At 30.9% G+C, this 27,738-nt stretch overlaps 2 protein-coding genes across 6 annotated transcripts; one reads left to right on the top strand and one right to left on the bottom strand.

Moving 5' to 3' along the window:
- Positions 1-74: 74 nt before the first annotated feature.
- LOC148276309 (uncharacterized) lies at positions 75-11,656 on the bottom strand. Of its 3 annotated transcripts, XM_088234450.1 has the most exons (11): positions 11,483-11,656; positions 9,559-9,662; positions 9,211-9,337; positions 8,563-9,106; positions 7,722-8,234; positions 7,219-7,323; positions 6,879-7,121; positions 6,504-6,689; positions 5,171-5,309; positions 1,272-1,373; positions 148-1,184 (listed from the first exon to the last, which is right to left on the bottom strand). In XM_088234450.1, exons 2-11 carry the CDS (start codon positions 9,653-9,655, stop codon positions 1,024-1,026), a joined length of 2,217 nt encoding a protein of 738 aa, XP_088090576.1. In that variant the 5' UTR covers positions 9,656-9,662; positions 11,483-11,656; the 3' UTR covers positions 148-1,023. The 3 variants fall into 3 exon arrangements, with proteins under 3 accessions (XP_088090577.1, XP_088090576.1, XP_088090575.1); XM_088234449.1 differs by lacking the exon at positions 11,483-11,656 and having other exon boundaries at positions 9,559-10,474; XM_088234451.1 differs by lacking the exons at positions 6,504-6,689; positions 11,483-11,656 and having other exon boundaries at positions 75-1,184; positions 9,559-10,474.
- A 76-nt stretch (positions 11,657-11,732) lies between these two features.
- LOC148276308 (uncharacterized) lies at positions 11,733-25,223 on the top strand. 3 transcript variants are annotated; one of them, XM_088234447.1, is made up of 7 exons: positions 11,738-12,046; positions 15,742-15,899; positions 18,745-18,958; positions 21,276-21,524; positions 22,585-22,914; positions 23,080-23,169; positions 23,389-25,223. In XM_088234447.1, exons 3-7 carry the CDS (start codon positions 18,874-18,876, stop codon positions 23,919-23,921), a joined length of 1,287 nt encoding a protein of 428 aa, XP_088090573.1. In that variant the 5' UTR covers positions 11,738-12,046; positions 15,742-15,899; positions 18,745-18,873; the 3' UTR covers positions 23,922-25,223. The 3 variants fall into 3 exon arrangements, with proteins under 3 accessions (XP_088090572.1, XP_088090573.1, XP_088090574.1); XM_088234448.1 differs by having other exon boundaries at positions 11,938-12,046; positions 15,737-15,899; XM_088234446.1 differs by lacking the exon at positions 15,742-15,899 and having other exon boundaries at positions 11,733-12,046.
- Positions 25,224-27,738: the final 2,515 nt, after the last annotated feature.

Genomic DNA, 27,738 nt, shown 5'->3' with positions numbered 1-27,738 from the left:
AAAAAAATAACAAGTATACATGCTGTTTAATAATCTATTTTCCATCATTTAAAAAAAAAACAATTGTATAATTTAGGCCTGTTATAGCATATGTCTCCATTATGTAAAAAAAAAAGTTAGATATATCAAGTCTTGTAATCTACGTAAACTCATGTGACATCATGGGCCACATAAAAGATATTCAAACGCACGAGAAATAAAATAAACAATAGAAAGTCAATAAAACGAAATATAATTACTCATTAGTCTAACAATTCAAAATACATTTGAAATTATTATTTATCAATATCGCTGGAGGAGCAAATTTATTTTAATACCCCTTTACTCTGAACAACCTTTATTTAAAAAAATATATATCTTTGTGTTCTTCATCTTCCAACTCATTTTTCAGTGTTACATTTCAATTTTTTTCAACTCTACAATAAAACTGCAGAAAACCAAAAAAAAATCATTTCATTTAAGAAATACAAACTGATAAACTATTAGTTTTATTCTCAAATATTAACATATTACATTAATAAATTTAAAATGCAATGATAACTCATCGCAAAACAAATATTTATTACTAAGAACCTACTTATGCATTCGTAGATAAATTAGGTCTACCCACAGAACCTAGACCATTTCTTATTTTTTTCCCCATAAAGATGTTTCTAATGATCTCAAAGGTCTTAGATCTCCAAAGCCGTTATATTAGGCAGAGATGTCATCCTAGGAACTTCAACGACATTTTGGAATGGATTATGTATGAATTCCACTGAATTTCATATTCATCAATCTTAAAACATTAAATTATACCTATTTCAAAAAATTAAAGGAAACAAAAAATCAATATAAAAGAAATAATCCCTCATATATATCACTTATAAATCTTAAGATAAACTGTAATTTAATTATTTTTAATAAATTATTTCAATTTAGTACCACTTTTCGGTTATCATTAAAATTAGTAAGAGAAAAAAAAATATTTGTAAGCTTAGAATGAAAAACTTTTTTAAATTAAAATTTTTAGAAATGATTGAATTAATTGAAGAGATTAAAAAAATTGCTTTTTTTATCTTTCTCTTCGGACTTTCCAAATAAAAAATTAAAACCACTATTTTTAGATTCCTTGACTTCTGATTGCTTGTCCTTTTCAACATTACTTGTTTCTCCAAACAAATTAAAATCTCCTTCAAAGTCACCTGCAAAATTCAATCATACATAAAAAAAATGTTAAGATGTTCATATTCAAATGTTCCAACAATTTGAATGTATTTGAAAATTCTTACCAAATCTAGGTGCCGGTGATGCCAAAGAATGTCCAGTATTGTCATCTTTACCAACATTTAAATCATCTCCCTTTGTTAGAATTGAAAGTTCTGCTCCAGTTGCTGAAAACATACAAATATACAGCATAGAATTAAGAATAGTCCAGAAACCGCATACGAGCATCAAACAGAAGGCAACTAAACTACTTATAAATGAGCAGTTTTACGTTTTAACTCATTAGTTTCTTTGTAGACGTCGCTCAGTACGCAACTCCTGATTTGAATTCAACTATGCCATGTTGTGTCCTTTTAAAGAGTAGAAATACTGCTAGGATCTTAAAGAAACAGGATGGGATCACATTTCATGTGTAATTAGCAAATGAATGTGTAAGTAGCAAATACATTACTTAAAAATTGAATAATTTTTCCATCTGTCAGATTGTCGAAGAAAACAAAATGAATATTTCGTTAGTGTTGCCAGGGTAGTAATTTTTTTTACCCTACTTTGCTCATCTAATGAGAGAACTAATAAAAATTGGACCTCGGATTAAACAACTTTGTGGTGTACATTAGATCGACATTATCTTTAAAACATCAAATATTATTCAACATGATATAAAAATATCAGTTTTATGTAAAATAAACTTTGTTTAATATTTTAAGTTCAAAGCTCATTAAATCAATTACTCTTATTAAATGACCCTTTACTTATCTACTCTGTTGTGTCAGTCAATATTTCCGCGGGCACAAAAAAATTTTAGAGAAATTAACAGATTGCTTTTTTTTTACCTTACATTTGTGTTATGATTATATTTTTTCTCATCGTGCAACATTACGCGGCGATGTTACGAATGCGCGCGGTGAAAGTAGGGCATGATGTATTCAAGTATGATTCTACGCTCCTTCTGGACTATTCTTAATTCTATGCATACGAGTATATTTGATCAAAAATATTTTATATTATTGTTATCAAAAACATTTTTCACTTTGTGGTATGACATTTTACACTTATTTGTTTATAAATTTGTATAAACCACTTAATTTTTTTTAATTATTTTTTTTAATTACACTTTGACCGGTTTCGAGGTTACTACCTCATCGTCAGGATTTTAACTAACTTATAATTACACGCGTTGCTATTTATATAATAAAATATTTTATGAAAGAGACAGAAAATTGAAAGAAAGAGAGAGAAAGAAGATAAAATAAATCATAACGGGAATAGTTTTAAAAGAGGACTCGAAGTTAAATTTAATTGATTATTTATTATTTGAAGTTTTTGATTTTATTTATTTATTTTATTTATTTATTTATTTTACATAAACGGCAGAAATTGCCTTTAACATATATTGAACATAAATATGAAAAAAAAATTAAAAAATACATATATAGAAACATAACAAAAAATTATAAAAATTGCATAACTATAACAATAGTAACAAGCAGGTAAATACATAAAAGCAACCAAAAATAATAACGAAATAAATACATTAATATGAAAAAACAAAAAAGGAAAAAACATTTTTAAATAAAAAGAAAAGTTTAAGAATAATATTGCGAGAGAAAAAAAGAAATCAGACTCGTTTTATAACTATCAAGTCCAGAACCAAATATATCAGCCTTGTCCTCATACTGATTGCCATATCTATGGAGCCTAGGGATAGGCGAGTGCATGTGATAGTTGGTTCTAGAACTTGTAGAACAAAAAGGAGATCTGTGGCGGGTATGTCGACCAGGTACACGGAAACACACCAACTCCAGCAAATCTGGACAGTCAATTAATGAATTGATCACCTTAAAAAGTAATATTAGGTCAGTTAGGATTCTTCTATCAGAAAGTCTTAAAAGATTTGCTGAAGACAACAATTGATTATAATTAAATAAAGCAGCAGGAATATGAAGTTTAAAATTAATATATTTTAGAAATTTCTTCTGGACGCGCTCGAGTGAATCAGAATGTACACGATAATGGGGCGACCAGACTGGAGAAATATATTCTAAACGACTTCTAACCAGGGAGCAATAAAGTGACTTGATTGGTGCGATACTTTCAAATTTATTAGTAACCCTACAAATAAATCCCAACATACTTAGCGCCTCGTTTGAAATCTTGTCAATATGTTTGATAAATGTAAGTTTATCATCAAAAATTACGCCAAGATCCCTAATGAAATTAACTCTTTCAATTGTTGCGTGGTTCAACAAATAGTTAAAAATTAAAGGTTTCTTACTTTTTGAAAAGGAAATAACCTGGCATTTATCTATATTGAGAAAAAGATTATTTTTATTGCACCACTCGTGAATTCTGTTGAGATTCATCTGCAGGGTATTGCAATCATCAGTATTATTTACAATTCTATAAAGTTTAAGGTCGTCAGCAAAAAGCAAATATTTTACATCGCTAAAAATTTCAACAATATCATTTATATAAATTAAAAATAAAATAGGTCCCAAGTGTGATCCTTGGGGTACGCCGCTTGTTGCTAAAAAACTATAGGAGATATGAGAATTTATTTTAACTGCTATTTTTCTATTATATAAGTAACTAATGAACCATTTTAAGAGTTCATCACGTATTCCCAGTCGACCAAGTTTCTGCAACAAGTTAGAGTGGCAAACTTTGTCAAAGGCTTTACTGAAGTCGGTGTATATAGCGTCGACCTGGTGCTTCTTATGAAGTGCACTAGCAATAAAATTCTCGTACAAAATGAGATTGGTGACTGTTGAACGACCAGTAATAAACCCATGTTGCTCAGGAGCAATTATTTGTTTTAAAGGTATAATTAAGTTATCAAGTACAAGTTTTTCAAACAACTTAGGGAGGGTAGACTGAATACAAATAGGTCTGTAGTTGGATATTTCATCTTTGCTACCCTTTTTAAATATGGGTGTAATGTGGCTATATTTCCATATATCAGGAAATACGCCAGTAGTTAAAGACTTATTGAATAAAATTTTAATAGGATGTGCTAATATATGAATACAATTTATAATGTAGACTGGAGGAATACCATCAGGGCCAGCAGACTTACGTTTATCCAACGATTTTACAAACTTGATAATTTTTTTATCAGAAATAGTATAGTTAATGTTTTACTTTAATGGCTTTACTAATTTCTAATCGTTCTAAATTATCTAAACGTAAACCATTTTTATTGACATGCAAAATTTCTACACACTATTCATGGTTTTCGGATATAAGATGATTTGCGAATTCTGAAAAATTATTATTACTCAGACATCTTATATGTTCTTTGATTCTAACTTTAAATTTACGTGAAGTTTTTCCAATATAGAAATTTGGGCAATTTAAACAATTTAATTTATAAATTCCCGAATGATTTAATTTATCATCCTTATATTTACAATTTGTTAATATTTTACCTATGTTATTATTAGTATAAAAAGCTGGCCTAATATTGTTAGGTAAAATTTGTGCTATATTATTAGAAAATGAATTAATGTACAAAATTCTACTAAAATATTTTAGTATGTCCAAATCTGCATATTTTTAAGTGCTGAATTTAACTCACAAGAATCAAAAAATATGGATGTTCAAATATGGTAGAATTGTACATACTTTGTTAAAAAATTTAATAATTCCTTAAACCTGCTAGTTAAGCCAAGCCAAGCCAAGCCTTGCCTAAATCTACGTGTTTCCTTTTTAAAATATTTTTCTTCTTTATTGAGATACCACACTTAATTATTACATAAAGAAATATTTGTATGAGTGATTTACCCAAATACTGCGTTGTTGTAAATAACTCAATAAGAAAATGGGAATCAAGTTGTGATAGAGCGGGGTTTGACTAATTTATGAGTCTGCAACACCATCATGAGACCACAACAAATTTGATAGTATAATAAATTATATATTAATATTATACACATTAGTGTATTTGATTATCTTTTGCCCTTACTCATCATGCTGCTATCGTCACCAAACTCTGAATAAATGTCGAATGAAGATATTGAAGGAGGGACACTCAAGTATGTCTTTTGTGTCCCAAATAACTTGCTAAGAGTTCTAGATACAGGCTGTGTTGTCTTTGGATATTCCTGCATAAAAACAAGTCATATTATAAAAAATATTTGATTGTATAACTATTGCAGTATTTATTTATGTATTCAAATAAAGAAAGAATTACAACTTTTAAAAATATTTCCATAAATAAATTATGCATTTTTAGTCATACGAAGACTCGCCAAGTAAATTTGTGTGGCTGAAAATATATATTACAGAAATGATACATTTTCTCTTTACTCGGTTTACATCCGTTAATTATTTATAAAAATCAGCCAGTTTCGAGAAGACCTTCCTTTCTTAACACAATTTATGTAGGCTTCGCTACAATGTAACAGGTAAACGCAGTGAGCAAAAATCAGCAAAAAATTAAATAAAAACTACTTTCATAAAAATCACTCTGTCTCTTAAAATGTCAGTTATTTTTTAATTAAATTTTGAATTTACACTACCATATACTGTTTATTATAATTTAATAAGAGGAAGTAGAAGTCAAATATATTTATAACAAGTCATAAAAAATGCATAGGTGTTTGTTTATATTCGCATTTGGAGAATGACGAACAAAGAGCAATCCATATTATAAAAAATATAATCAGAAAATGTCGCCTTTCTGCTCACTAACCATACAAAAACAATATGTGAAAAGAAGACGGATATAATCAATTAGCTCATTGAATAAACAAATCATCTTACGCATAAGCTCCCATGTTTCTCACAAGAGCTTTTGAAGAATGTGTGTGTAATTTGGTGCATCTTGAAGCATTAACATAAAATGCTTGGATGAAGAAATAATCGAGTAAATCTACCTTTTTTGCCTTTAAAGTGGAGCCAGCGTAGCGGGTATTTCTACCCTTCCGGCTGATAAGCACCAGCCAGGCGTGCGGGTAGAACTATCTTTCCCACATAAAGTGTGTTAAGGCAATAGAAATAACTGACTTAATTATGTATAAAATCACATATATTTTAATACTGATCTAAGAGGTAAAGTAAAATTTTGTTTGATATGTATTTAGGGCATGTTCCAAAATTATGTAAAATACTGCCTTCGACACAGGACATTATCTTAACTTAATTTGTATAGACTTTTGTTCTTCCAATGTGTGAAACAAAGTTTTGTTTAGATTATTATTTCTTAATAATCAACTTTATCTACCTTGTATTTGTATTTTCACGATTATTTTTTTTATCGTCTTTTAAAATAAGGATAATTCGGAAACTAAACTCACTGCTGGTATTTCTTCTCTATTAGGTTGAGATGGTTGCTCTGGGATTTTAGGTGGTATTTTTAAATACTCTTCAATTCCTGGTATTTTAGAAACATTCAATTCTCCAGCCTTATCAGTTGTATGGTTCTTGAAATCATTTTCATGAAAAAACTTTGATACAGTTGTATGAGTACTTGGTGGAGTGTTCTTAACAAAATGAAAAGTAAGGCAACTATGTAAAAATATGTTATTTATTTCATTTAAATATATTTCCATATTGAATGAGTGATTGTTGCAAGCAAGTTAAATGATTTTAATTTGAGATAACAGTAAACAACGATTTTTATTTAAAAGGTAATAACATTTTAAAAATAACTTCGAATTACTGTTACCTACCTCTCTACATTCTGGCGATTTCATGTTATATTTTTCACGTAACTCTCGTAAAAGCAATTCTTTTTCTTTAAGATAAGCTTCACTGTTTTCCGATTTATTTTCTATAATTTCATCACATTTTTTTATATTTTCCCATAAATTCTCAATGGGCTGCTGAGCAGAAGAGTGGAATTTATTTGGTGATTCATTTATGATTTGAGAATTTGGTTCAACAAGATTCTCAGGAGTATCGAATTTTACTTTCTGGAAACAATAATCATAATTTTACCTACTTGTTCTTAACTTCAAACATATAAACATTATATATTATTATTAAACTCTAAAGAAAATGTATTCAAACCTTCATCTGCTCTTTTCCATCCCCAGATTTTCTAATACTTCCTGATAGCTGTTGTGATTCAATATTTTCACCAATGCCAATTTCCTCAACTTTTTCACATCGATCCTTATGTAAATTAAAAATTCTTTGAAAATATGCACATATAAACATTTACAGAGTAAGGTAATTCAGACAAAGACACTCAGGGTATAATATGAATAATACAAATTGTATGTCAGGGATTTTTTGTTCTTCCCTTATTTGTATAAAGCATTGATATATGACCATGTATTACATGGAGACATGATCAGTCTTGCGCTTCAAATGCAGTTCAGGGAATATATTGCTGCAACAATATTATTGGGAATCGAACCCGAAACATTATGCATGGTAGCCAAATGCTAAGAAGATATATGTTTAGTAATGATAAACAAATAAATAAAAATAAATAAATATTCATGAAGATATATTTTCAAGTAAACATTCAATATAAGTTTATGCTTAGGTTGAACTTGGTAACTTACTTGCAACACTTTGTCGATAGCATTTATTTTTATTTTATTACCTCCCTCATCATAAATGTTTAGTATTTCTACGTTTTTATTACCAATTTCAATGTTTTTTAAATTTTTAAATCTCTCTTCCGATTTCAACACTCTATCCTGTAATATTTTAATCTTTATATTATTTTTTAATTTTCTTTCTTCAGGTTTTAACACTTCGGATTTCAATACCTCTCCTTGGACTACTTTTTCCATGTTTTTGTTTTTTTCTTTTGGTTTTGTTTCCTGGCTTCCCTTTGATGTATCTGCTTTAGGAGCTTCATTCCCATATTTGTTCAGGTTCTCATTTCTGTATTGCGAGGAATCCCTTCCATGTGCATCTTTAGAAGCTTGTTTAGCTTGTGTCTTGGATTGGGAACTGGACTGTTTTGGCTGCATTTCAATATTCATTGGTGAAATCGATTGGGGTTGAGAACTTACAAAATATTTCGATTCAGAGCCTTGCTCCTCAGTAAGGTTTTTTTTTTTTTTTATCTATAAAAATCATGTAGTGTTATGAAGAAAAAGTCACTGAAAATACAAAATTGCTATTCTCTCGTTGAAAAGTGGTTTTAAAAAAATACAGAAAATGCAAAAAGTAACTTTTTAGTTTTGTTATATAGGTATAAATAATAACTTTAAAAACTAGTTTTTTTAAGTTGGAATGTAGACAGCAAAAGGATTAAATATCTACAGCTAATGTTTCAATTGTTTAAGCTCATGATTTTTTCAATGCAGTTCGTAATTAAATGCAAATAAGGGAAACAAGAAATGAACTTATATAATGTAAGTATGTGATAAATAAATTGGGCTTCATCTGTACCTGCGGGTCGGGGAGATTGTAGTCCATAAAATTCAATTTGACAACCAAATCAGCAGACGGGGAAACTAACTCATTGCACAAGGGGCTATATTGGGACTTACTATGCATCATTTTTACTTTTACCTGCTGAAACAGGATATCACACTTGAGTTTATTCTCAGCTATACTGCTTTGAAGATCTTTAATAAAAACTTGTTTTTGTTTGGAATCAACCATGAACTGAGCAAAATTGATAACCATATTTTGGGTTCTTATCTTCTGCAAAGTTTCGTACATTCTTTTTGCTTTAGTATAATGATCTAAAACATTTTCAATGTTCATTACTCTGAACTTTAACATGTTCACTTCATTCTGTAATGCCTTTCTTTCCAAAGCCAAATGTTTACTTTCATAATCTTCTTTCCGTTGATTCCATTTTCTATTGTATGTTCTGGTAGTTTTTTCACAAAGTTCTTGATACTTTCCATTTTTTTGTTTTTCTTCATACAAAGACTGATTCATATTTGCTTTGCAATCCTCCATTGTAATTGTGAAAGCCCTTAACCTTAATAATAATACAAAATACATCATTATATACTTTTATAATATATTGTGACATGTTGAGCAGGTAGGTATTTGAATTGTCAAATAATCAGTAGAATAATTTACCCATTTAAATACTCGAATAATATAGACATTCTCTTCTGATGATCGATTACGGTGAGTTCAATTTTTTTGTTATTTTCTTGATATTGCCTCAAATGATTTTGATAATGCTGCATAAGTTTCTCTTTCACTAAAATTTTGTGTATTGATAAAAATCCAAGTTACTAATCATAATTTATGACATTAACATAAGTAATATTATTTGTATAGTAATCTAATAAATCATTATTTATATGTCTATCAGTTTTAGATTGGTAAATAAATGAACAATCATATAGTTTATTATGACCTGGCATTACGTAAACATTGCTCAATAATGGAGAAAACACAATATTATTGTTATACAATTACCTTTATAGGATGCTTTCTTGAAAATTATATTTTGTTTTGATACATTTAATTCGTCGGCTATTGAATTTAAAGCTTTGGCTTCACTCGCATCCTCCATTGTGTGTCTATAATGAGAAAGAAACCTTTCACAACCACGAGATCTACTCACTTTTCCTTCACCTCACAGATTTGCTTCACCTTTAAGTTCAGTTAAGTATTTTCTTCTCTTTTCACTAAGTTTTTATTTTTATGATCATACGGAAAAATATTTTTATCTTTCCCGGTAATTTTAATCTATGGTAAACTATATTTCTATAATTAGGGGTGGGCAAACCTAGCCTCTATTATCGATAGAGGAATATCTATATATTGTTATTCTAAAAATGATTGATTTTGTCTGTCATGCACGGGCCCGTTTCACACGTACCGTACCAATCCACTCGGCCCAGTAAAATTAAGGTAGGTGGAGACCCATTTATTATTTTCTTTTTTTGGTTTTATTTTTTTAATTTCTTTTCTAAAAGAAATCGAGCGGAGATTAATCGGTCTCATGGTATACTATTTTGTGTGTTTACCTATTAAATCCACCCTATGTTATTTCATGCTATTGCAATATGTTAAATATTCGACTAAATTGGCGGATAGGAAGCTGACTTCTATTCTTTAAATAAATCGGATTCATTTTCGTCTGTTACAATTCGATCTTTAAAACTTTTGGGTTGAAGTGATCCGAAGCTAAAAAAATACATATGCATCCCAAATTGTTTTTTAAAGCGCTGTCTCTCTTAGTATTACATTAATTATTTTGCACCGGGCAGCTGAGACAGAGACAACGTTCTACAAAGTTTGGAGTCTCTTTCTTTTCTCATATAATTTAATAACTGTTGATGCGTAAACACACTGACGCGCTGTCAAATGTTTTTAGGTTATAAACTGTGCTCATATTTAAACGTAAAAAAAACATTTGATTATGTAATTCTGAAATTGAAATAATAAATGATAAAATGTACGTTTTTGTAATAAAAAAAAGTATTATTCGTGGTGTAATGGTCAGCGCGTTTGCTTACCATTCAAGAGATCTCGGGTTTGATTCCCGACATAGTTGATAAGAAATATTTATTAAAAGGGGTGTTTCCACACTTGAATATTTTAAAGTCCCTAGACTGGTACTTGAAGCTTAAGACTAATCATTTTACATTTATGTAACAAAAATGATCAAGATACGCTGAAATTGCTGTACCAATGCAGTGCTCTATGCCATAGTGCTCTAGTGCACCATTAGATGCAGAAAGCATATAACAGTCGGTGAAAGCCAACTATTGCCTGCTAGTTTTTGTTTATTGATGTATTATTTAATTACTATGGTGTTATACATTCATAGTTTGTTATAAAAGAACAAGCTGAAAATAAAAATACATTTTCTGGGCGTCATGGGACTTTTAAAAAATAATATTTAATGTAAATAAAGAAACTCAATTCTTAGATTATTCAAAAATTATTGTCATTTGCATCGACATTGGTCATAAAAACAATAAATTACATAATGAAATAAACCAATAAATATAACAGAAATGGTTTTCCTACATGATTGCGAACAATTTTAAAACAATATGCAAAATGCTGTTCTGTTTCTCATGTGTTCAGATCCATGTCCGGGACTCTGCTATGCGTAAATATCAGTTTGAGGAGGAAGATTTAAAGCATTTTTTTGTACCCCTTAAATGGTTATTATCCCGAGATCCTGTCCGATCTCTCCGATATTAACATCCCACTCCCTACTCATATTCTAACTTTCCTGTCCCCGCCCAATAAACTTTTATTTTAAATTGTATGTAGGTAAAATATCCAATTATAAATCTTATTAAGCTCTAAATATATTATGTGTACAATATATGTGCAGTGTACATTAAATACTAACACGCTAATTTATATAAATATTACTAACACACGTGTAAATATCTTAAAAATAAAAATCTAAAACTCGACACTGGCTAGAACGCTCCAGTTAGGAGGTGAAAAAAACAAGATGAAGATTTTCGTCTGTTAATGCACTTTTGGTTAATGTCGATATGGTCTCGAATTTTTTCTTCTATCTTCTATGGTTTGCGTGACGCTAATATCTAGAAGCCAGAGATAATTTAGAACTACTACTAGTTGGAGCTATATAATCTATGTATATAATCTGTGGTTGGAGCTAATAGTTCTACATTGTCTCTGGTTGGAGCTAGAATTTTGTTGTTCGTGCGTAGTGCGTATCGTAATGTCAATAATTTTGTCTTATTTATATTTTTTGTCCGCATGAGACACGCCTTTTATCACTGTGGCCGTTGCTTAAATATCACTTAACCATGAAACACTTAAATAAACGATTTTACTAAAATATCATCGCATTTACAAAATGGGTTTATTGAATGTTTCTTACATATTCATTCTGTGCTTATGTTACGCTGAATCATTGCACGAACTTTGTGCAAAAACGTCGTTTCAAAATGTTAACTGCAAAAAACAGGTGAGTTGTATTTTTTCTTTTATTAAAGTCATAAGGTTAAAAGCATGTTAAAGCTTTCCTCTTGAACACTACATTGATTCTCTGCAATACTTATCCCAATACAATACATTGTTTTTAAAGAGTCTGAATAAATATTGTAACCCAGAATTATCAAGGGAGCATGCAGTAACGTTTTCCAACGAATATTTACAAAGTAGTTTTAGAAGATGTATTTCAAAGCATATTTTGAATCAGCCAGTTATTCTTTTCCCTGAAGATGGAGTCTGTAGAATAGGGTATCCCAGAAAAATTAAAGTTTTATTTTTTCAATGCATACCCTCTAATTTTGTTTGAATGATGTCAAAACACTTATAAATAAAATTTCACGTAAATTGAATCACGGCAACCCGTGCCGACTTGCATCGGAACTTGTCAGAACTTACATAGTACGGCGCGCGCGAACTAAGTGTTAATTTGCTTGTTATATCGTGTTTGTTTTTATTAGTGAACGCATTGTTTTCGTTGTGTCAACATGTCTGTGGAGTTACGCAGTTCTAAAAAGGAAATATTTTTGGTTACGGATATAAAACATCAAATTACAGGTTCTAAACTTCCCTCTAATGGACAAGTGCTGGCGGTTTTATTTTATAATATTCGCAAAGTCAATTTAAGCATCAATAAAAGTGCAAATCTTACTATTCATGAGTGCATTATTTATTGAGAAAAGGCACGTATACCGACTAAATCTTTACCTAACTGTGTTAAGAAACTTGTAGCCTTATACCAAGATTGGAGAAATTTGCAAAAAGATGCAAACAAAACTCAAGATGTGTTTGAGCAGCGTCGACAAGAGTTTGTTACAAATACAAAAAAAATTGTTGAACACATGCCGATGCGCTTCAATTAATAAAGATAAATGAAGATAGATTTAGATAGATTTTCTTACATAAGCAGAGAGAGCCAGGACGACCCAGTCATTTAGCTGGAGTGGACTAAAAATTGACAGAAAAGGAAGAAAAGGCGAGTCTTAGAAATATCCAGGAGCAAAAGCGGCTGGCCACTTATTTGGCATCCATAACACCCTCTACGTCTTCTCATGAGCCATTACAAGAAACTTCATCTTCTGAGTCTGAAGTAACGGACTTACAAGAAGATTTGTCCATTCCAATTGAGAGGAAACAGCCCGATACTATTCAAACTTTTATGAAGAAAAATTTCGTTACTCTGAAACTGGTGGCGGCATTAGACAGGTCTCAGTTAAGTATGAGAGATTCTGTCTTTATTATTGAAGCAACTATTGAAGCACTTGGCCACAACACTGACGAATTTCCTATAAGCAAGTCCTCCATCCAAAGAATTCGTACAGAAAAGCGAAAACAGTGCGCAGAAGCTATAAAACTTAATTTTCAAAACGATGTACCAGATACTGTAACTGTACACTGGGATGGAAAACTGTTGCCGGCTTTAGATGTACGCAAATCTAAAGAGGAACGTCTACCAATCATTATGTCATACGATAGTAAAGAACAACTTATGGCTGTGCTATGTGCTGTTTTCTAATTATGATTAGAAAACTCATCGGGAAGCGAACAGGCACAAGCAGTTTGGAATGCTATTGTTGACTGGAATCTTGAAGATAAAGCACAGATCCTCTGTTGTGATACTACTGCTTCTAACACAGGCCGAATTAATGGTGCATGTGTGCTTCTCGAACAGAGAAATGTTGATTTTTGCTTGCCGCCATCATATCTACGAATTGGTACTAAAAGCTGTGTTCGTGGCCAAAATCAGCCAAGTCACTACAAGTCCCGATATCCTTTTATTCAAAAATTTTCGATCAAACTGGAAAAACATCAATGTAGAGAAGATACAAAGCCACAAAGAAACGCTATTACGTCTGAACGATTCTAAAATTGATGAACTTTTAGAGTATTACAGAACTGAATTGACCAAAGAAATTGTAAGAGATGACTATCGAGAGTTAATAGAGCTCTGCACAATATTTCTTGGCTGAGATAAAGTTAATGAATTTAAAATTCGGCCTCCAGGCGCCATGCACCAAGCAAGATGGATGGCGAGAGCTATTTATTCATTAAAAATATCGTTGTTTAGCTCTCAATTCAAAATGTCAAATAAGGACAAAACAGCTCTATTAGACGTCTGCCTGTTTATCGCGACATCCTATGTCAAGCCTTGGCTGCAATGCACTTTAGCGGTAAAAGTGCCCTACCAGGACTTGTGCTTTTTGAAGGCTGTGAAGGCATACGAAATGGTTGACAAAACTATATCAAAAGCGGCTATACAGAAGTTTTGCCAGCATTTGTGGTATTTAGCAGACGAAGTGTCTATCTTGTCTATTTGACGATGATATTAACCAAGAAAGTAAGGTAAAAATAGTTGCTAATTTGGCCAAAGAAAATCCATCGGTCCACAATAAACGCTACATTCCATCGAGAGAAGAACTTAGCGGGCCTCTTTTCGAAAAAAACATCGATGACTTTGTTTCCATGAACAGCAGATCCTTTTTCAGGCTACTCAAAATTGATGACAGTTTTCTCATGGAGTGTCCTACTTTGTGGCCTGCTAATGCTTCGTTTCAACACGCTAAAATGAAGGTGCAGTCACTGAAAGCAGTTAATGATACGGCTGAAAGAGCTGTTAAGTTGATGCAAGACTTTCATGGCTTAATCACAGTGGACAAGGAACAAAAACAATATTTATTACGTTGCGTACAAGAACACAGAAAAGTATATCCTGACGGTAAAAAACAAACCTTAAAAAGAAAATTTAATTAATAATGTCCTTAAAATAATTAATATGTATAATACAAAATAAATATGACGCAATAATCAAAGTACCATTGTTTTATTTACAAAATAAATATTAAGTTAAAATATTCGCCTATGGTTTCCTTACAAACTTTTATATTCAAAGTTTGACATCAAGTCGGCACGGGTTATCGCTATCCGATTTCAATTATAATAATTATTATTTCAGTTATTAAGGTCAAATGGAACAAAATAAGAGGGTATGCGTGTCTCAATCTGTAAAAAAAAAAATTGCCCTCATAGTCTGGGACACCCTACTGTAGAAGTATCGGTGAATTTTTTCGAATAAATATTTTTTATTAAAAAAAAACTTACAGGTTCTAGAATACATGATAGAGAGTTCATATACGTTCTGGATTTATTTTAGTTAAATAAATATTCTTATTATTTTGCACCACAACAGGCCAGGAGGCCCAATTTAGCGGTGAATTACAGCACAAAACACCCCAGCTTGAGAAAAAACACATTTAATATTTGTGTAACCAGAACCTATCATATGTGAGTCTACCGTCTTCACCACTACACCACAGAGGTCATCATTATTTATAAATGTACTACATGTACTTGAATATTTATTACCAGAGAATCTATATAACACTAGAGCATTTTAACATATTAATCATATCAATGAAGGGTTCTCTGGCTAAGTTAGTCTCCGTCTGGCGTGGCTCAGCCTGTTCTAAGATTGAGATTTTTTGTGTTTTAATTTATTTTTATAATTATCTTCATTTTACTGTTGGATAACTTATTTTTAAAAATCTATGAAAGGTTTTATGTTTTCCTCCTTTTGAAACAGGTTCTTTTTGTGGATATTTTTATTTTGTATCTTAAATATTGTAGTATTTACCTTAATATTTTGTCCTATAGCCTACCTTTTTTCAAGGTCAGGAGTTAAAACCAGTTATCTGCTTTAAGAAATACGTTTTAAAACGATTACAATATTAAACCTGTTCCAAAGGAACACCTAATGAAGATTCTTTAAAAAATGCATTAATATTTTTGAAGTTGATTGACCTCATCGTTATCCACATGTTGTGGTGCATAAGGTACTGTAATTACACGTAGAATGCTTTGTATTTTGACAGTTAATAATATAAAAGTGGTGGTTAATCAGTCTTATGGCTCAGACTCCAGTCGAAGAAAACTTTGCATAACCATATTAAATAGTAAAAGCCAATTTAATCTTGATCTTATTATCCTTACCACCAGGTCGTAATATAAGTATTTATTTCTCAAGATGTTTTTAATTCCATTAATATTATGTATATTTTTTTATTAATTAATATTCTGGAAATTGATAAGCACATAGTATTGAGTTTATTAACAATATTTTCCATATTATAGTCCAAATCTTCATAACTACTGGATTTTTAAAAAATAATTATGCTCCCCATATGTTTATAAGTAAATAAATGAAAATAAATTCATACCTTTTACAAGTAAATAAATAAATTGGAAATGCCCTGACTCAACATGGATTTTCTAATGAGTCGGGACCACAGACATAGGTCGTTCACAGTTGTTATTAAATAAAAGTAAATATGTATCCATATAAAAAAAAAACAAGATTATTTTCAACATCCTTTTTCTTCTCTTTAACAATTTACACTTTGAAAGATGTATTTACTCATGTGGAGAAAGCAAAATCTTTGGGATTAGCTAGAGTAGTATGGTTATATAGTAATTATTTTAATAACACTTTTTAACTCTTAAATTTTTTTGAATTTTGATAAAAAAACTTTGCAAACTTTGCAAACTGTGCATGCTGTGGTTATCATAATATATACATTAGATTAAAAACGTTGAGATGAAGAGGTATGTTTATTTTAAATGTTGAATAAGTTTTTTGGCAGTTAGTTAATATGAGGCTGTTATTTGAATCCATTAGAAGTATTAAAAAAAAAGATTTCTTATTATTTACCCAAATATTAAAATTTTCAGACCATTTCCTCAGTCATAAACAATTTGTACTGGAAAAATGAGAATCGAGTTGTGGTAGAGTGGAATTTGAACCTCGGACCTTTGATTCATGAGTCCACAAAATAGTGAGTGCAACGGTACCACTACCCGGTTTAAATATTTTAGGCAGTGTATTTGGATGTGGGAATTTAGTAATATGCAGTTCCTTTATTAAAAAGCATAGAATTCAAAATGATTTTTATATTTTGCTGTTTTAAAACCAGATAAACCAGCTAATATATAAATGGGATGTGTGATGTCACCATGGCTGTTCAACGTGTACATCAATAACTGCATGAAAGAACTGAAAGGCTTAAGAATGCGAGCAAAAATGGGTGATTTAAATGTTAACTGTCTTTTGTATGCTGACAATGCCGTGCTTCTTACTAATAAAGAAAGAGGAACTGCAATTCTTAGTAATAAAGGTCCACGATGTACGCAAGGGAAGCTATTTATTTATTTATTTATTAACGGACACTGTCCATGTATACAATTTATAAGGTTTAATTATTACAATAAAGGAATAGTTTAAAACATTAAGAAAAAAAGAAAGAAGCATTGACAAACATAAGGGACATCGAGATAAGATCTGGACTATTTATTTAGTGCTCGTTTAAATCGTTGTAAACTTAAACCAAAAAACCATTTGCTGATGAATGTCGATAAATCGAATGTGATGGTTTTTTAAAGAAATGAAAGTATGACTAAATGTGAAATCACCGTGAATGCAGTTATACTAAAACAAGTAGAGGAATTTGTGTATCCGAGAAGTATGTTTACAAGAGATGGAATGACCCATTTTGTGAGCACGAGACAAGCGTTATCGACAAAATCAAGAAAGGAGTACTGTGTTGGTTTGGACATGTAGAGCAAGTGGACAGTGAAAGAATGGCTAAAAGGATATACAATGCAAATGTTGATGGATGCAAAATACAAAAAAAACATGGCATGACCGAATCATGATAATCAAGCAAAGTAAACAGTCGACACCAAAAAAAATATCTTTATGAGAGGGCAGCACTTTGGATTATAAATAATTTTACCGTTTGTTGAAAAATTAATTGATAAGAATTAAGAAGAATTACAAAAATGATGTGTTCAAGAACAATGTTCAATGTGTTGTAGAACTAATGGATGATAAAAAAATATGAAAATATATATGAAGAGAGTAAATGGTAATGTAGGATGAGCATGGCCGTGACCAAGAAAGACTTAGCAGATAAATGAAAACAAAATTTGGTGGTGTCAAAAATAAGTATAATCAATGTGCATGTACGACAAGATATATGAAAGTGGATGAAGCTAGGAATATAAATATATCAAAATAGATGCATATGGCATTCCATCCTCTGTGCTTACTCCTACAGGGAAATGGCATGATTGTACTAAAATATAGTAGATTTAAACACGATTTTGGTCACATTGTAGACGCGCAGACTTATAGATTGGAGGTCTAAGGTTCGAACATTGTTATGCGCTCAGAGTAATATTTCGCTACTCTCTTATAGAGACGCCCTTTCGCTCTACTACAAAGAACAAAAGTGTTCCAAATTTTTGGTTTGGTTTTTGGTTTAACAACAAATGTGTAAAGATGGTTTCGGTTTGCGCTTGCAATAATTCTCGACCTGAGTACCTACGGTCCGGCCCGTTGTATTGCTATAAACTGTAGTTCACTTCGTGATTGATAATTATAGAATAATTCTTGTCCGTATGGGCGGGCTCTATAAGCGGGTGATATATTATTACTCTGAGGTTATACCACCGCTTAATATTAAAATTTCTAGCACAGTTTTTTTACAACTTTTAAATGGCCTCTAAATTGAAATATTTAGGTAAATAATAAAAATGCAAATAAATATAAAATCGAGGCGATGTTCTATTAAATTTAAAGATACTTGTATCCAAGTGCGTCAAAACAGTTTTTTATTCCAGTTATGGGTGGACACCCAGAATAAAGGTGATTGCGAAGTGAAATATTATAAAACCAACAGTAGCGAATGTTCAGAGTTGGATTTCCACCATGATACTGACTCTACGGCCGATTTGGGAGACGTGCAAATTATGCCCTTTGTATGGGACTATAAGGATCAACACAGTCTGTACTTTACACTTTTCAATGTTATCTTCTCTAATATCCGATGGAATCGTAAGTTACTTATACATATTGATAGTATATTTGCTACAATTTTTAATATTTTATTTTAGATTTGTTTTATTGCATTATTGATTCTTTCATATTTTTAACCTAAATGTGTGTGTTCTAAAGTGTTCCATGTTATGCAGGTTTTATAGAATGATGGGCATTCGTGGTACTCACATGAGAACTCATGATATAAGAAATTTCGATGTGTGATAAGAGAAAACAAAGTTTTTTTTTGCAATTCTTACTGAAAATTTGTTTGAAATATGTTTTACGTTTTTAAAAATAGTTATATTTGTATACCGTTCGCCGTGCGCCCGAAGACAGCAGGTAATACTGTACTTTATTACGGGTTTGGATGGTTCTAGTTCCCATAATAAACCATTTTTTTAAAAACGAAACAATATGCACGCAATAACACGCCAATTGTAAATATCTATAATGTGTAAAAAAGAGCTCTGCGCTGATTTGGACATCTAGAGCGAATAGACAATGAAAGAACAGCTAAAAATATTTACATTGCGAATGTTCATGGCCGCAAAAATAGACGAAGACCGAGAAAGACATGGCATGACCAAATCCAACAAATACTTGATGATGGATATGGCAAAAGTCGGAATAATCAGCGCGCGTGCAAGTGATGATCTACGAATGTATAGGAAGCGAGATCTGAATGCCAATATAGAGTGATGTGGCGTTCTATCCTCTCTCCCTACCCTTACGGGGAAACAGCGTGATAGTTTGTTGTCGTTATTATTGGAAAAAAACATTTCTCTAATGCCATAATTCAGAGAGAAAATACGTGAATCCGTTTGCATGAAGAAATCTCGGACCGCGTTTCCTCTTAAGGTTAAACATAATTAAGTATACTTACAAAACTTGACTAAAAAATCTTTAGTAAAAACTGTTCGGATAAACATAAAAAAGATGTTGTAATTTTTCATTGGTAAGTAGGTACCTAGGTACTCGTTTATGATTGTATTCCAAATCTAAAAATAATAGATATTAAAATATTTTATTTCAGTAGGTACCTAAGTACTTGTTTATGTTTGAATTTCAAAACATAAAATAATAAATTATTGTCAAATAAAGAAATCTTTTAGCAAATGTCAAACTCTGCCCAGGGATGCACTTAAATGCAATTTTCAAAAATGTATAAAATGTCAGTTGATATTATTTTAGTAAAACCAAAAATCCAGTAAAAAGAAATAAATGGGTAGAAATTATAAGGAATTCAATTAAACAACCTGATTGGGATCCATATAAAAACTAATGTTGTTTGTAAACATTCAAAAACAAAATTTTTTAGTACACAAAAAAATAACATCCAATGGTGATGGATTAAAAAAACATTTACGCTCCTAACTTTTTTTGTACTTAATAAATTGAAGATTTTATGAGCTATAAACCTTCTTGTGGCAAAGATGCACATTTATCTGAAAACCGCACATAAATCGGTCCGGTAGTTATCCAGTCCATCGAGGACAACCATTCGAACATTGCCTTTTATATATATATAGATAGAAGATAGATATAAGCTTCACTTTGTTCAACTAATTGAAAGTTGAAGTATTGAAAAAAAAAAAGATGAATAAAAGTAACATATTCATTAAATATAAATAATATTATATGTTTTTTTTTTACATTTACATTTTTTTCAGGAGGCCTAATTACAGTGGTGAATTACATCACAGAGCACCCAGGCTTGAGAAAAATCATATTTTAATTTTTGTGTTCTCACCGGGAATCGAACCCGGAACCTTCCGTGCGTGAATCAAGCGTCTTGACCACTACACCACGGAGGCTGCGTTTAAAAATATATGTCAAATGCCTGTCTCATAAATTAAGCTTTTTTGGTAAATTTTTCCTTAAGGGTATAATATCTTTATAAACGTTGTTTAGGTGGTTATTCTTTAATTGTTAGACTGAAATAAATAATTCAGCAATGTAAACAAGGTTTTTAAAAAGGATTGATTATTATGTTTATATTAAGTACTCAAATAAAGAAATATATTAAGATATTATACAAGACTTTGATAGGTGCTTATTCTTAGAGGGGGGTCAGTGGTATACAAACTGCTGAGGTTTCTGCAAGCTGTAAAGATCTATTGTGTTGGATCCCCGTGAATAGTTCTCGCATTCCTCCTGGATGGATGCTTAGGAAAACTTTTATTCTAAAAAGTTTGATTTCAGAAATAATATTTTCAAAAAGCTGGTTTGCAGTATATTTTAAAAAAATATATATATTTACATGAAAACTGCATACAAGTAATGTCCTATAAACATATTTAAAGTATTTAATTTATCTTATCTTTTATTTTAGATGTGAAGTTTCGCTTTGAATCTAAAGGTGAAAACAATAGCAAAGGATATAAAAATCACTGTCGGGAAATACTCATAAAAACAAATGAATCTTTAAAGAATATTTCATCCCTGAACTATGACTGCCACTGGTCGGATCAGGATCGCAGATATCAAAATGAAAAGTATTATTTTGATTACGAAGCTACGGGAAGTAAAGGGGTTTCAAGAGGAAGATACATATTTATTGTTCCAGCCGTTAAAACTCTAAGTCAGTTATTTTTTCTTGTAATAGAAGTAATATTTTGATACAAAAATGAATTATTATTATCATTTTATTTAGTTTCTTTTATTCTGCCTACAGTTATTATTATTAAGTCCAGTGTTCTTCTTCCCTTTCTTTTAAATCCAATAAGTACAAATAAAAAATATATATATACGGTTTTGAAATTGGATGGCTGCAAATATTTACTATTTTCAGGTTATTTTCCTTATTGCCACATTTTTATTGCATACTGATTTTTCATAGAATAAATTACATAATACTACATAAGTTCAGATTTCTTTCCAAAGTTCATTTGTGATATATGGGCTTAGTAATGTTTTTGCATCATACAATACAGTATTGAAATGTGGCAATTGTTTCTTTCTCTAGCAACTGAAAACAGTTTTTTAACACTTTGAAATACACTTACAATGCATGTAATAATTCTAATATCTTATTTTCAAATTAGAGGAAACCTAATTATTTAGACCTAATCCTTACTGTGTTTATTTACATTGTGATTTACTGTAACTACTACCCATTTATTTTCAGCCAAAAATGATGCGTTAATATTTTATTTATGTTTATGTAACCACATAATTTATTTTTTCCCACAATATGGCTTTTTATTTCAGCAATTCTTTAAAAGTAAATAAATATATTTTTCCTATTTGTTAATATCGCTCGACTGCCAATTTTGAGAGATGTAATGATGCGCTGTACAATTTTAAGTGTATACATACAATTTGTTTTACAAATTGTAACCCATCATGTTTAGGCTAACCAAACAATCCGATCTTGTGTATTGAATGCTCAAGTCTGTGATGATTTTGTATTATGAACATTGTGTGGACAGAGTCTTATATATAAATAATGTATTAGCAGCTACATATTACCAGGTGCCACAGACAAACAATTTCAGAGTTTATGTGGACGGTAACATTGGTATGAATAATCGTACTATAGATTCTAATATAAACTAATGAAAAACACACCTCACTGCTCCCCTACAAATTGAACGGTTATTTTCCCTTTATATATTTTAACTTTTATTTGTATTTTTTAGCACCCGTGGACATGCCAGAAGACTGGGAACCATTTGTGTATCTCAATGTGATAAATCCACAGCATGTGAATATTCACGTGCTTTCTAGTAATAAAGATATTCTCGTGGACAGATATATCATCAAAGTTCACCGTGCATTGTTGAAAACAAATAGTTTAAATAGGGACAGTGGCTGTAACATATCTTCTTTGCCGCATATTCGAGGCCATGAATCGATATATTCGTATACAATTCCAAGCTCAGGATGGTACACATTTGAAATAACTCCGATCAGCCCAAACTGCTTTGGAGATGTGTGCAAATCAGTGTTTAGTCCTACAATCAACATTGGTGAGTTATTTTAATGTTTAAAAAGATATTTACTTTAGTTTTTGTTATTTTTTTTTTATGTTAGACACAATTTATATGTACCGATTTCTTTTTTTATGGTATGATAATATTGATTTATTAATTATATCTTGATTTTTAATTTTTATTTTATCTTTGTTTTTTCAGAACAAGACAAGATTGTGTACTCCATTTTATGGATAACCTTAGTCTTTACAGCGGTCTGGATACCAATCATCGTTTGGTTAATCTTTGGAAGTATGTTTCAACTTTTCTCAATTCTATAGCATTGACATTGATAAAATACTGTTATAAAGTATTGTACCTTCAGCTATCTATACATTTAGATTTTCGAAAAAATTCTATTTGAAACACAAGATTGTTTTGATAAATAACCTCGAAGACAGCTTCTAATACAACCTGTACTAATAGTAACATGAATGAACCAAATGTTAACATCTATTCATTTAATTTCAGGTACAACAAAGAAATTCAGGCCAAATGTCCTGATCATTCACCCCCCAGGAAATAAAATGGACGCAGAAGTGACTGATTTACTCGGGCAATATTTCATATCGGAACTAAATTGGAAAGTTATGTGGAAAAAAGACATCAAACTAACTGAACATAACGATCCCTATATGTGGTGTATAGAGGCATTCGATAAAGCGGATGTAGTTTTGTATATAGTGAATCCATACTCCAAGGATAATAATATAGATTATGTAGAGACAAATATCTATAGAAATTTAGACCAGATTTTATTAAAGCATGTGAGGAACGACACTTTGAACTGCCCCATTGTAAATATACTGTTTGAACATTATAAGACTAGACAAGTCCCCGATGAATTGAAACATATGAAGACATTCCGATTATTAAGAGACTGGTTTCCGCTTCTTCGTTTTATAATGCATTTCAATACATGGGACCGAATAAAGCATCCACTTCCCAAACTTCGAGCTTCTAAAATAGGAAAACAACTCTGTGCACACTTGGACACCCGTTAACACAAACTCTCACGATTGTACCATAAAATGTATTCAAACTGTCGCAAATATATTCAACAAGCGACCGAACAAAAATACTGTGATGACTATTTATTATGATTGTTGCAAAGACTGACTTAAGTTACATAATGTATGTAATTATTTCTTTTGTTCAGTAAATGTGTGCAATATTTTTACACTTAAGCAGCTAAAAGGAAGAACATTCTCAATTTTTTGCTCATCTGCTGACAATGTACATAATAGTGGAGTTTTACCTACCATTAAAACTCTTATTATGTTTCTATAGATGTCTGGAGTACAGTTGAGAGAAACAATCACTTTTTTTTCTTCATGTTTTGTGGTTTTACTGTATATTCCTGGGTCTGTGGTTAACTCTATGGTCGCCTTTTCCGTTTCCGAAGTTGACAGAATAATTTTATTGTAGCAGGAAATAACTAAAAGTCTGGCTTCATTGTTGAATTAAATAGGCACTTTGTGTTTATTTACTTAGAGTCGCAAAATAAGTAGATACATATATAAGTGAACCAAGAGCCAAGTTCTCATTATTATATATATCATAATAATTCAGCAAATTCTATATCTAGGAAGGAAGTATCTTACGCCATTTACTTGGAATCTGTTCCAAGCAACTTCATGAACATCAAATCTTCATGGTTGGCTGCAGGATGATTTTGCCCTTTGGTTGTAATTCAGCCATATTACAATTTCAAGCAACAACAGTTTTTGTAAATTATTTTCAACTTAATTTTCATAATTCCCTAAGTGTTTACTTAAACTCTTTCATGACTGAAAAATGATGTGCTATTTCTAAATTTGATTACATTATATGAACTTCTAAATTATTATTAATGTGTATTAGGCAGTTAGTTATCGACAAAAACATTGAAGGATTATTCATAATACATCTATGTTCTCTACATAAAGGTAAGTATAATTCAATAAAAGCCTTCACTTTACAGTGCGGTTAATTAATAAAAATTACAATATTTGAGTTTGTCCAAATGTTTGTAGACAAAAGACTGGATTTCACCCCCTCGGGAGTCGTTCAGTCAAATGAATCTTCACAACAATAAAGGTTTCAGCTCTTTAACTTCACTGAAATCAACAAATTGAAGAATTGAAGAAATATGGATGTTCAAACAAAGGCAATATGGTAAATGTTACACAGTGTGTTGAGTGGCCACTTAAACCAGCCATTGACAGGCCATAAGCCCTGTAAATGATTAGACTTCCATATTACCTTCTTTAAGGTATTATCCAATCCCTGTTGTAATTTGTTAATAAAAATTACTTTTTAAAATGTACAAATATTGTCTTTATTGTTTTTAAAATATTTTTTACATACAAGCAAAATATACATAATTCAACAAAAATAAATATATTTACAATAATTATTTAAATCGTTTTATTATTCATCAATGTAAAAGTAAATGGTTAAAATGAAAGTGTTTCACGTTGAATGCCTTCTAATTAGAATATGTCTAGATCAGTTTACATTTTTTTTTGCACCACAACAGGCCAGGAGGCCTAATTACAGTGGTGAATTACATCACAGAGCACCCAGGCTTGAGAAAAATCACATTGGAATTTTTGTGTTCTCACCGGGAATCAAACCCGGAACCTTCCGTGCGTGAATCAAGCGTCTTGACCACTACACCACGGAGGCCGCCATATATAGACCCACAGGGGTCGACTCCGACCTGCGAGGGGTCAGTGAGGTAGGTGAAAACTTTTACAAGGTCTTCTCTGATAAGCTTGTACATGGTGTGCAAACGAAGGAGGCTTAAATTTCTAAAATGTATTTCTAGTACCACATGTTTATTTATTTATTTATTGTGGATAACTTATATAGCGCCATTTTCGTAATAAAATACCTCAAGGGCGCTTTACATGGTGATTCTACTGTTAAGTTAATTTAATTGAAGCTTTAAATTTGTAATTTGATTAAAATAATTTATTTTGTTGTCACGTGCTACGGATTTATTCAAATGATTTAGAGAACAAGTGGGTTTTAAGTTTTTTCCGAAACATCACTTCACTTTCACAGCCTCGCACCTCTGCTGGGAGAGCATTCCATGCCATAGGGCCTGCGACCGCAAATGCGCGCTCACCAAATTTAGTGCGCTGTTTGCGTAGAGGTATAATAACTTTTCCTCTCGCCGTAGACGTAGCTGATCTAAGCGTGAGACGCCTGTCAGCTAGTTCATCTGGAATGCATAGTTCCCTTAGATATTCCGGAGCCGAGTTGTGCAGTGACTTATACATAAGCCAACAGAGTTTGTATTCGACCCTCTGTGGAAAACGTAGCCAGTGTAGTTCCCGAAGTAGTGGAGTGATATGACTGTACTTAGAGATTCCGAAAATATGTTACCTAAATTACTTGTGAAATTACTAAAAACGGGAAAATAAGTACGTAATAATTAAATATTGTTTTTATAATAATCATTTTGTGGTCATTGTTTTACTTGACATACAGCTTTTTCAATCATTTTAAAAGGTAAAAGTGTATGCCAACAACATGGGATTTTCAATTAGTATTCTGTCCCTTTTGTCAGAATATCAGAAAATTATTGTCAAACACTTATAGAACTGTTCAATCTTGATAATTGAAACAAAATTTGCAGAATAATAAAAATATATAACATACATAGTATATAGAAATCTAAATTGGTCCATAACTTTTATTTTTACAAATAGCATTATATTGTGGGTACTAAATGGTAAAAAATAAATGGATAATTTTTTTTAAAGAAAATAAATGTTTAAAATGTTTAACAGATGTTATTTTTAACAAGGCATATACATATCGTCTGGTGTCTGGCACAAGTTGGTAACTACAAATTTAAAATAAAAGATGTATTCATAACTGGCATCAAATAATGTTTGTTTATGAAGTAAATAAAAATATTTAAAATACAAAAAATAATATTTTATAATATCGGTATACTGGTATATACCCTCTAAATGCATTTTGTCTATACTGAGAAGAATCACTTTGAATGTCGGACTCGGCAACAGTTTTTCAATATATAATCATAATTAGTAAGCATTTGTACATACTAACTTTGAAACTAATCCTCTAAGTATTTAGAGGATTTTATAAGATGATAAAGCTCAAACTATAACTGCATTTATAACTTATTTTTTATCAGTATCAGTACGATATTCAACTCGCGGTTTTATTTGAATCGTTGATTTGGGATGAGTGCAATATCTCGCAACTAGTAAAATGTTAGTTACCAACTTGTTCCAGAAACCCGACGATATCATTTAATATGTACATATTTAATTTTTGAGTTGTAATCAATATTTGACGTCTTGCTCAACTTGCAAAACCGAGGAAGTATAAGTAGGATAGAAGTATATTGGATATTGTACAGAAGCTATGATTCTTGAGGTGCAGAAGTTACAGAAGAAGCAAATATCTGTTGAAGAATCTGTGGAAGTGTAGAAACTTCCATACACATGAATGCCCGTCCTGCCGGTAAACTGGTTAACAACCTGAAAATAAACAAAGAAAATTGAAAAAGCCTTACATTAATGATAACATTTAACACTTCATAAATATATAAACTCATTTATTCAATGAGTGAAAAATTTATAATATCATCTATTAAAAAAAAATTGGTGGTATTTACACTTTGGCAACTTTGTGAGACAGATGTTGGCATAAAAGTTCCCAGGTGATTTTACATGGATGAATAAAACATTTAGAAAATCGTATGTGGGGATGAGAGGGGTTAGGTTAGGTAGTAAAAACAAGAGTACTTATTAATTTGTAAATTGAAAAGTTTTACTAAAAGTTATACTGTTGGGC

This window comes from Micrasema longulum, unplaced genomic scaffold (genome assembly GCF_059751315.1).
Source record: "Micrasema longulum isolate JH-2025_06_02 unplaced genomic scaffold, ASM5975131v1 h1tg001243l, whole genome shotgun sequence".
Lineage (NCBI taxonomy): Eukaryota > Metazoa > Arthropoda > Insecta > Trichoptera > Brachycentridae > Micrasema > Micrasema longulum.
The sequence above is the reverse complement of the archived record's forward strand: the minus strand, read 5'-3'. Positions and strand labels throughout refer to the sequence as shown.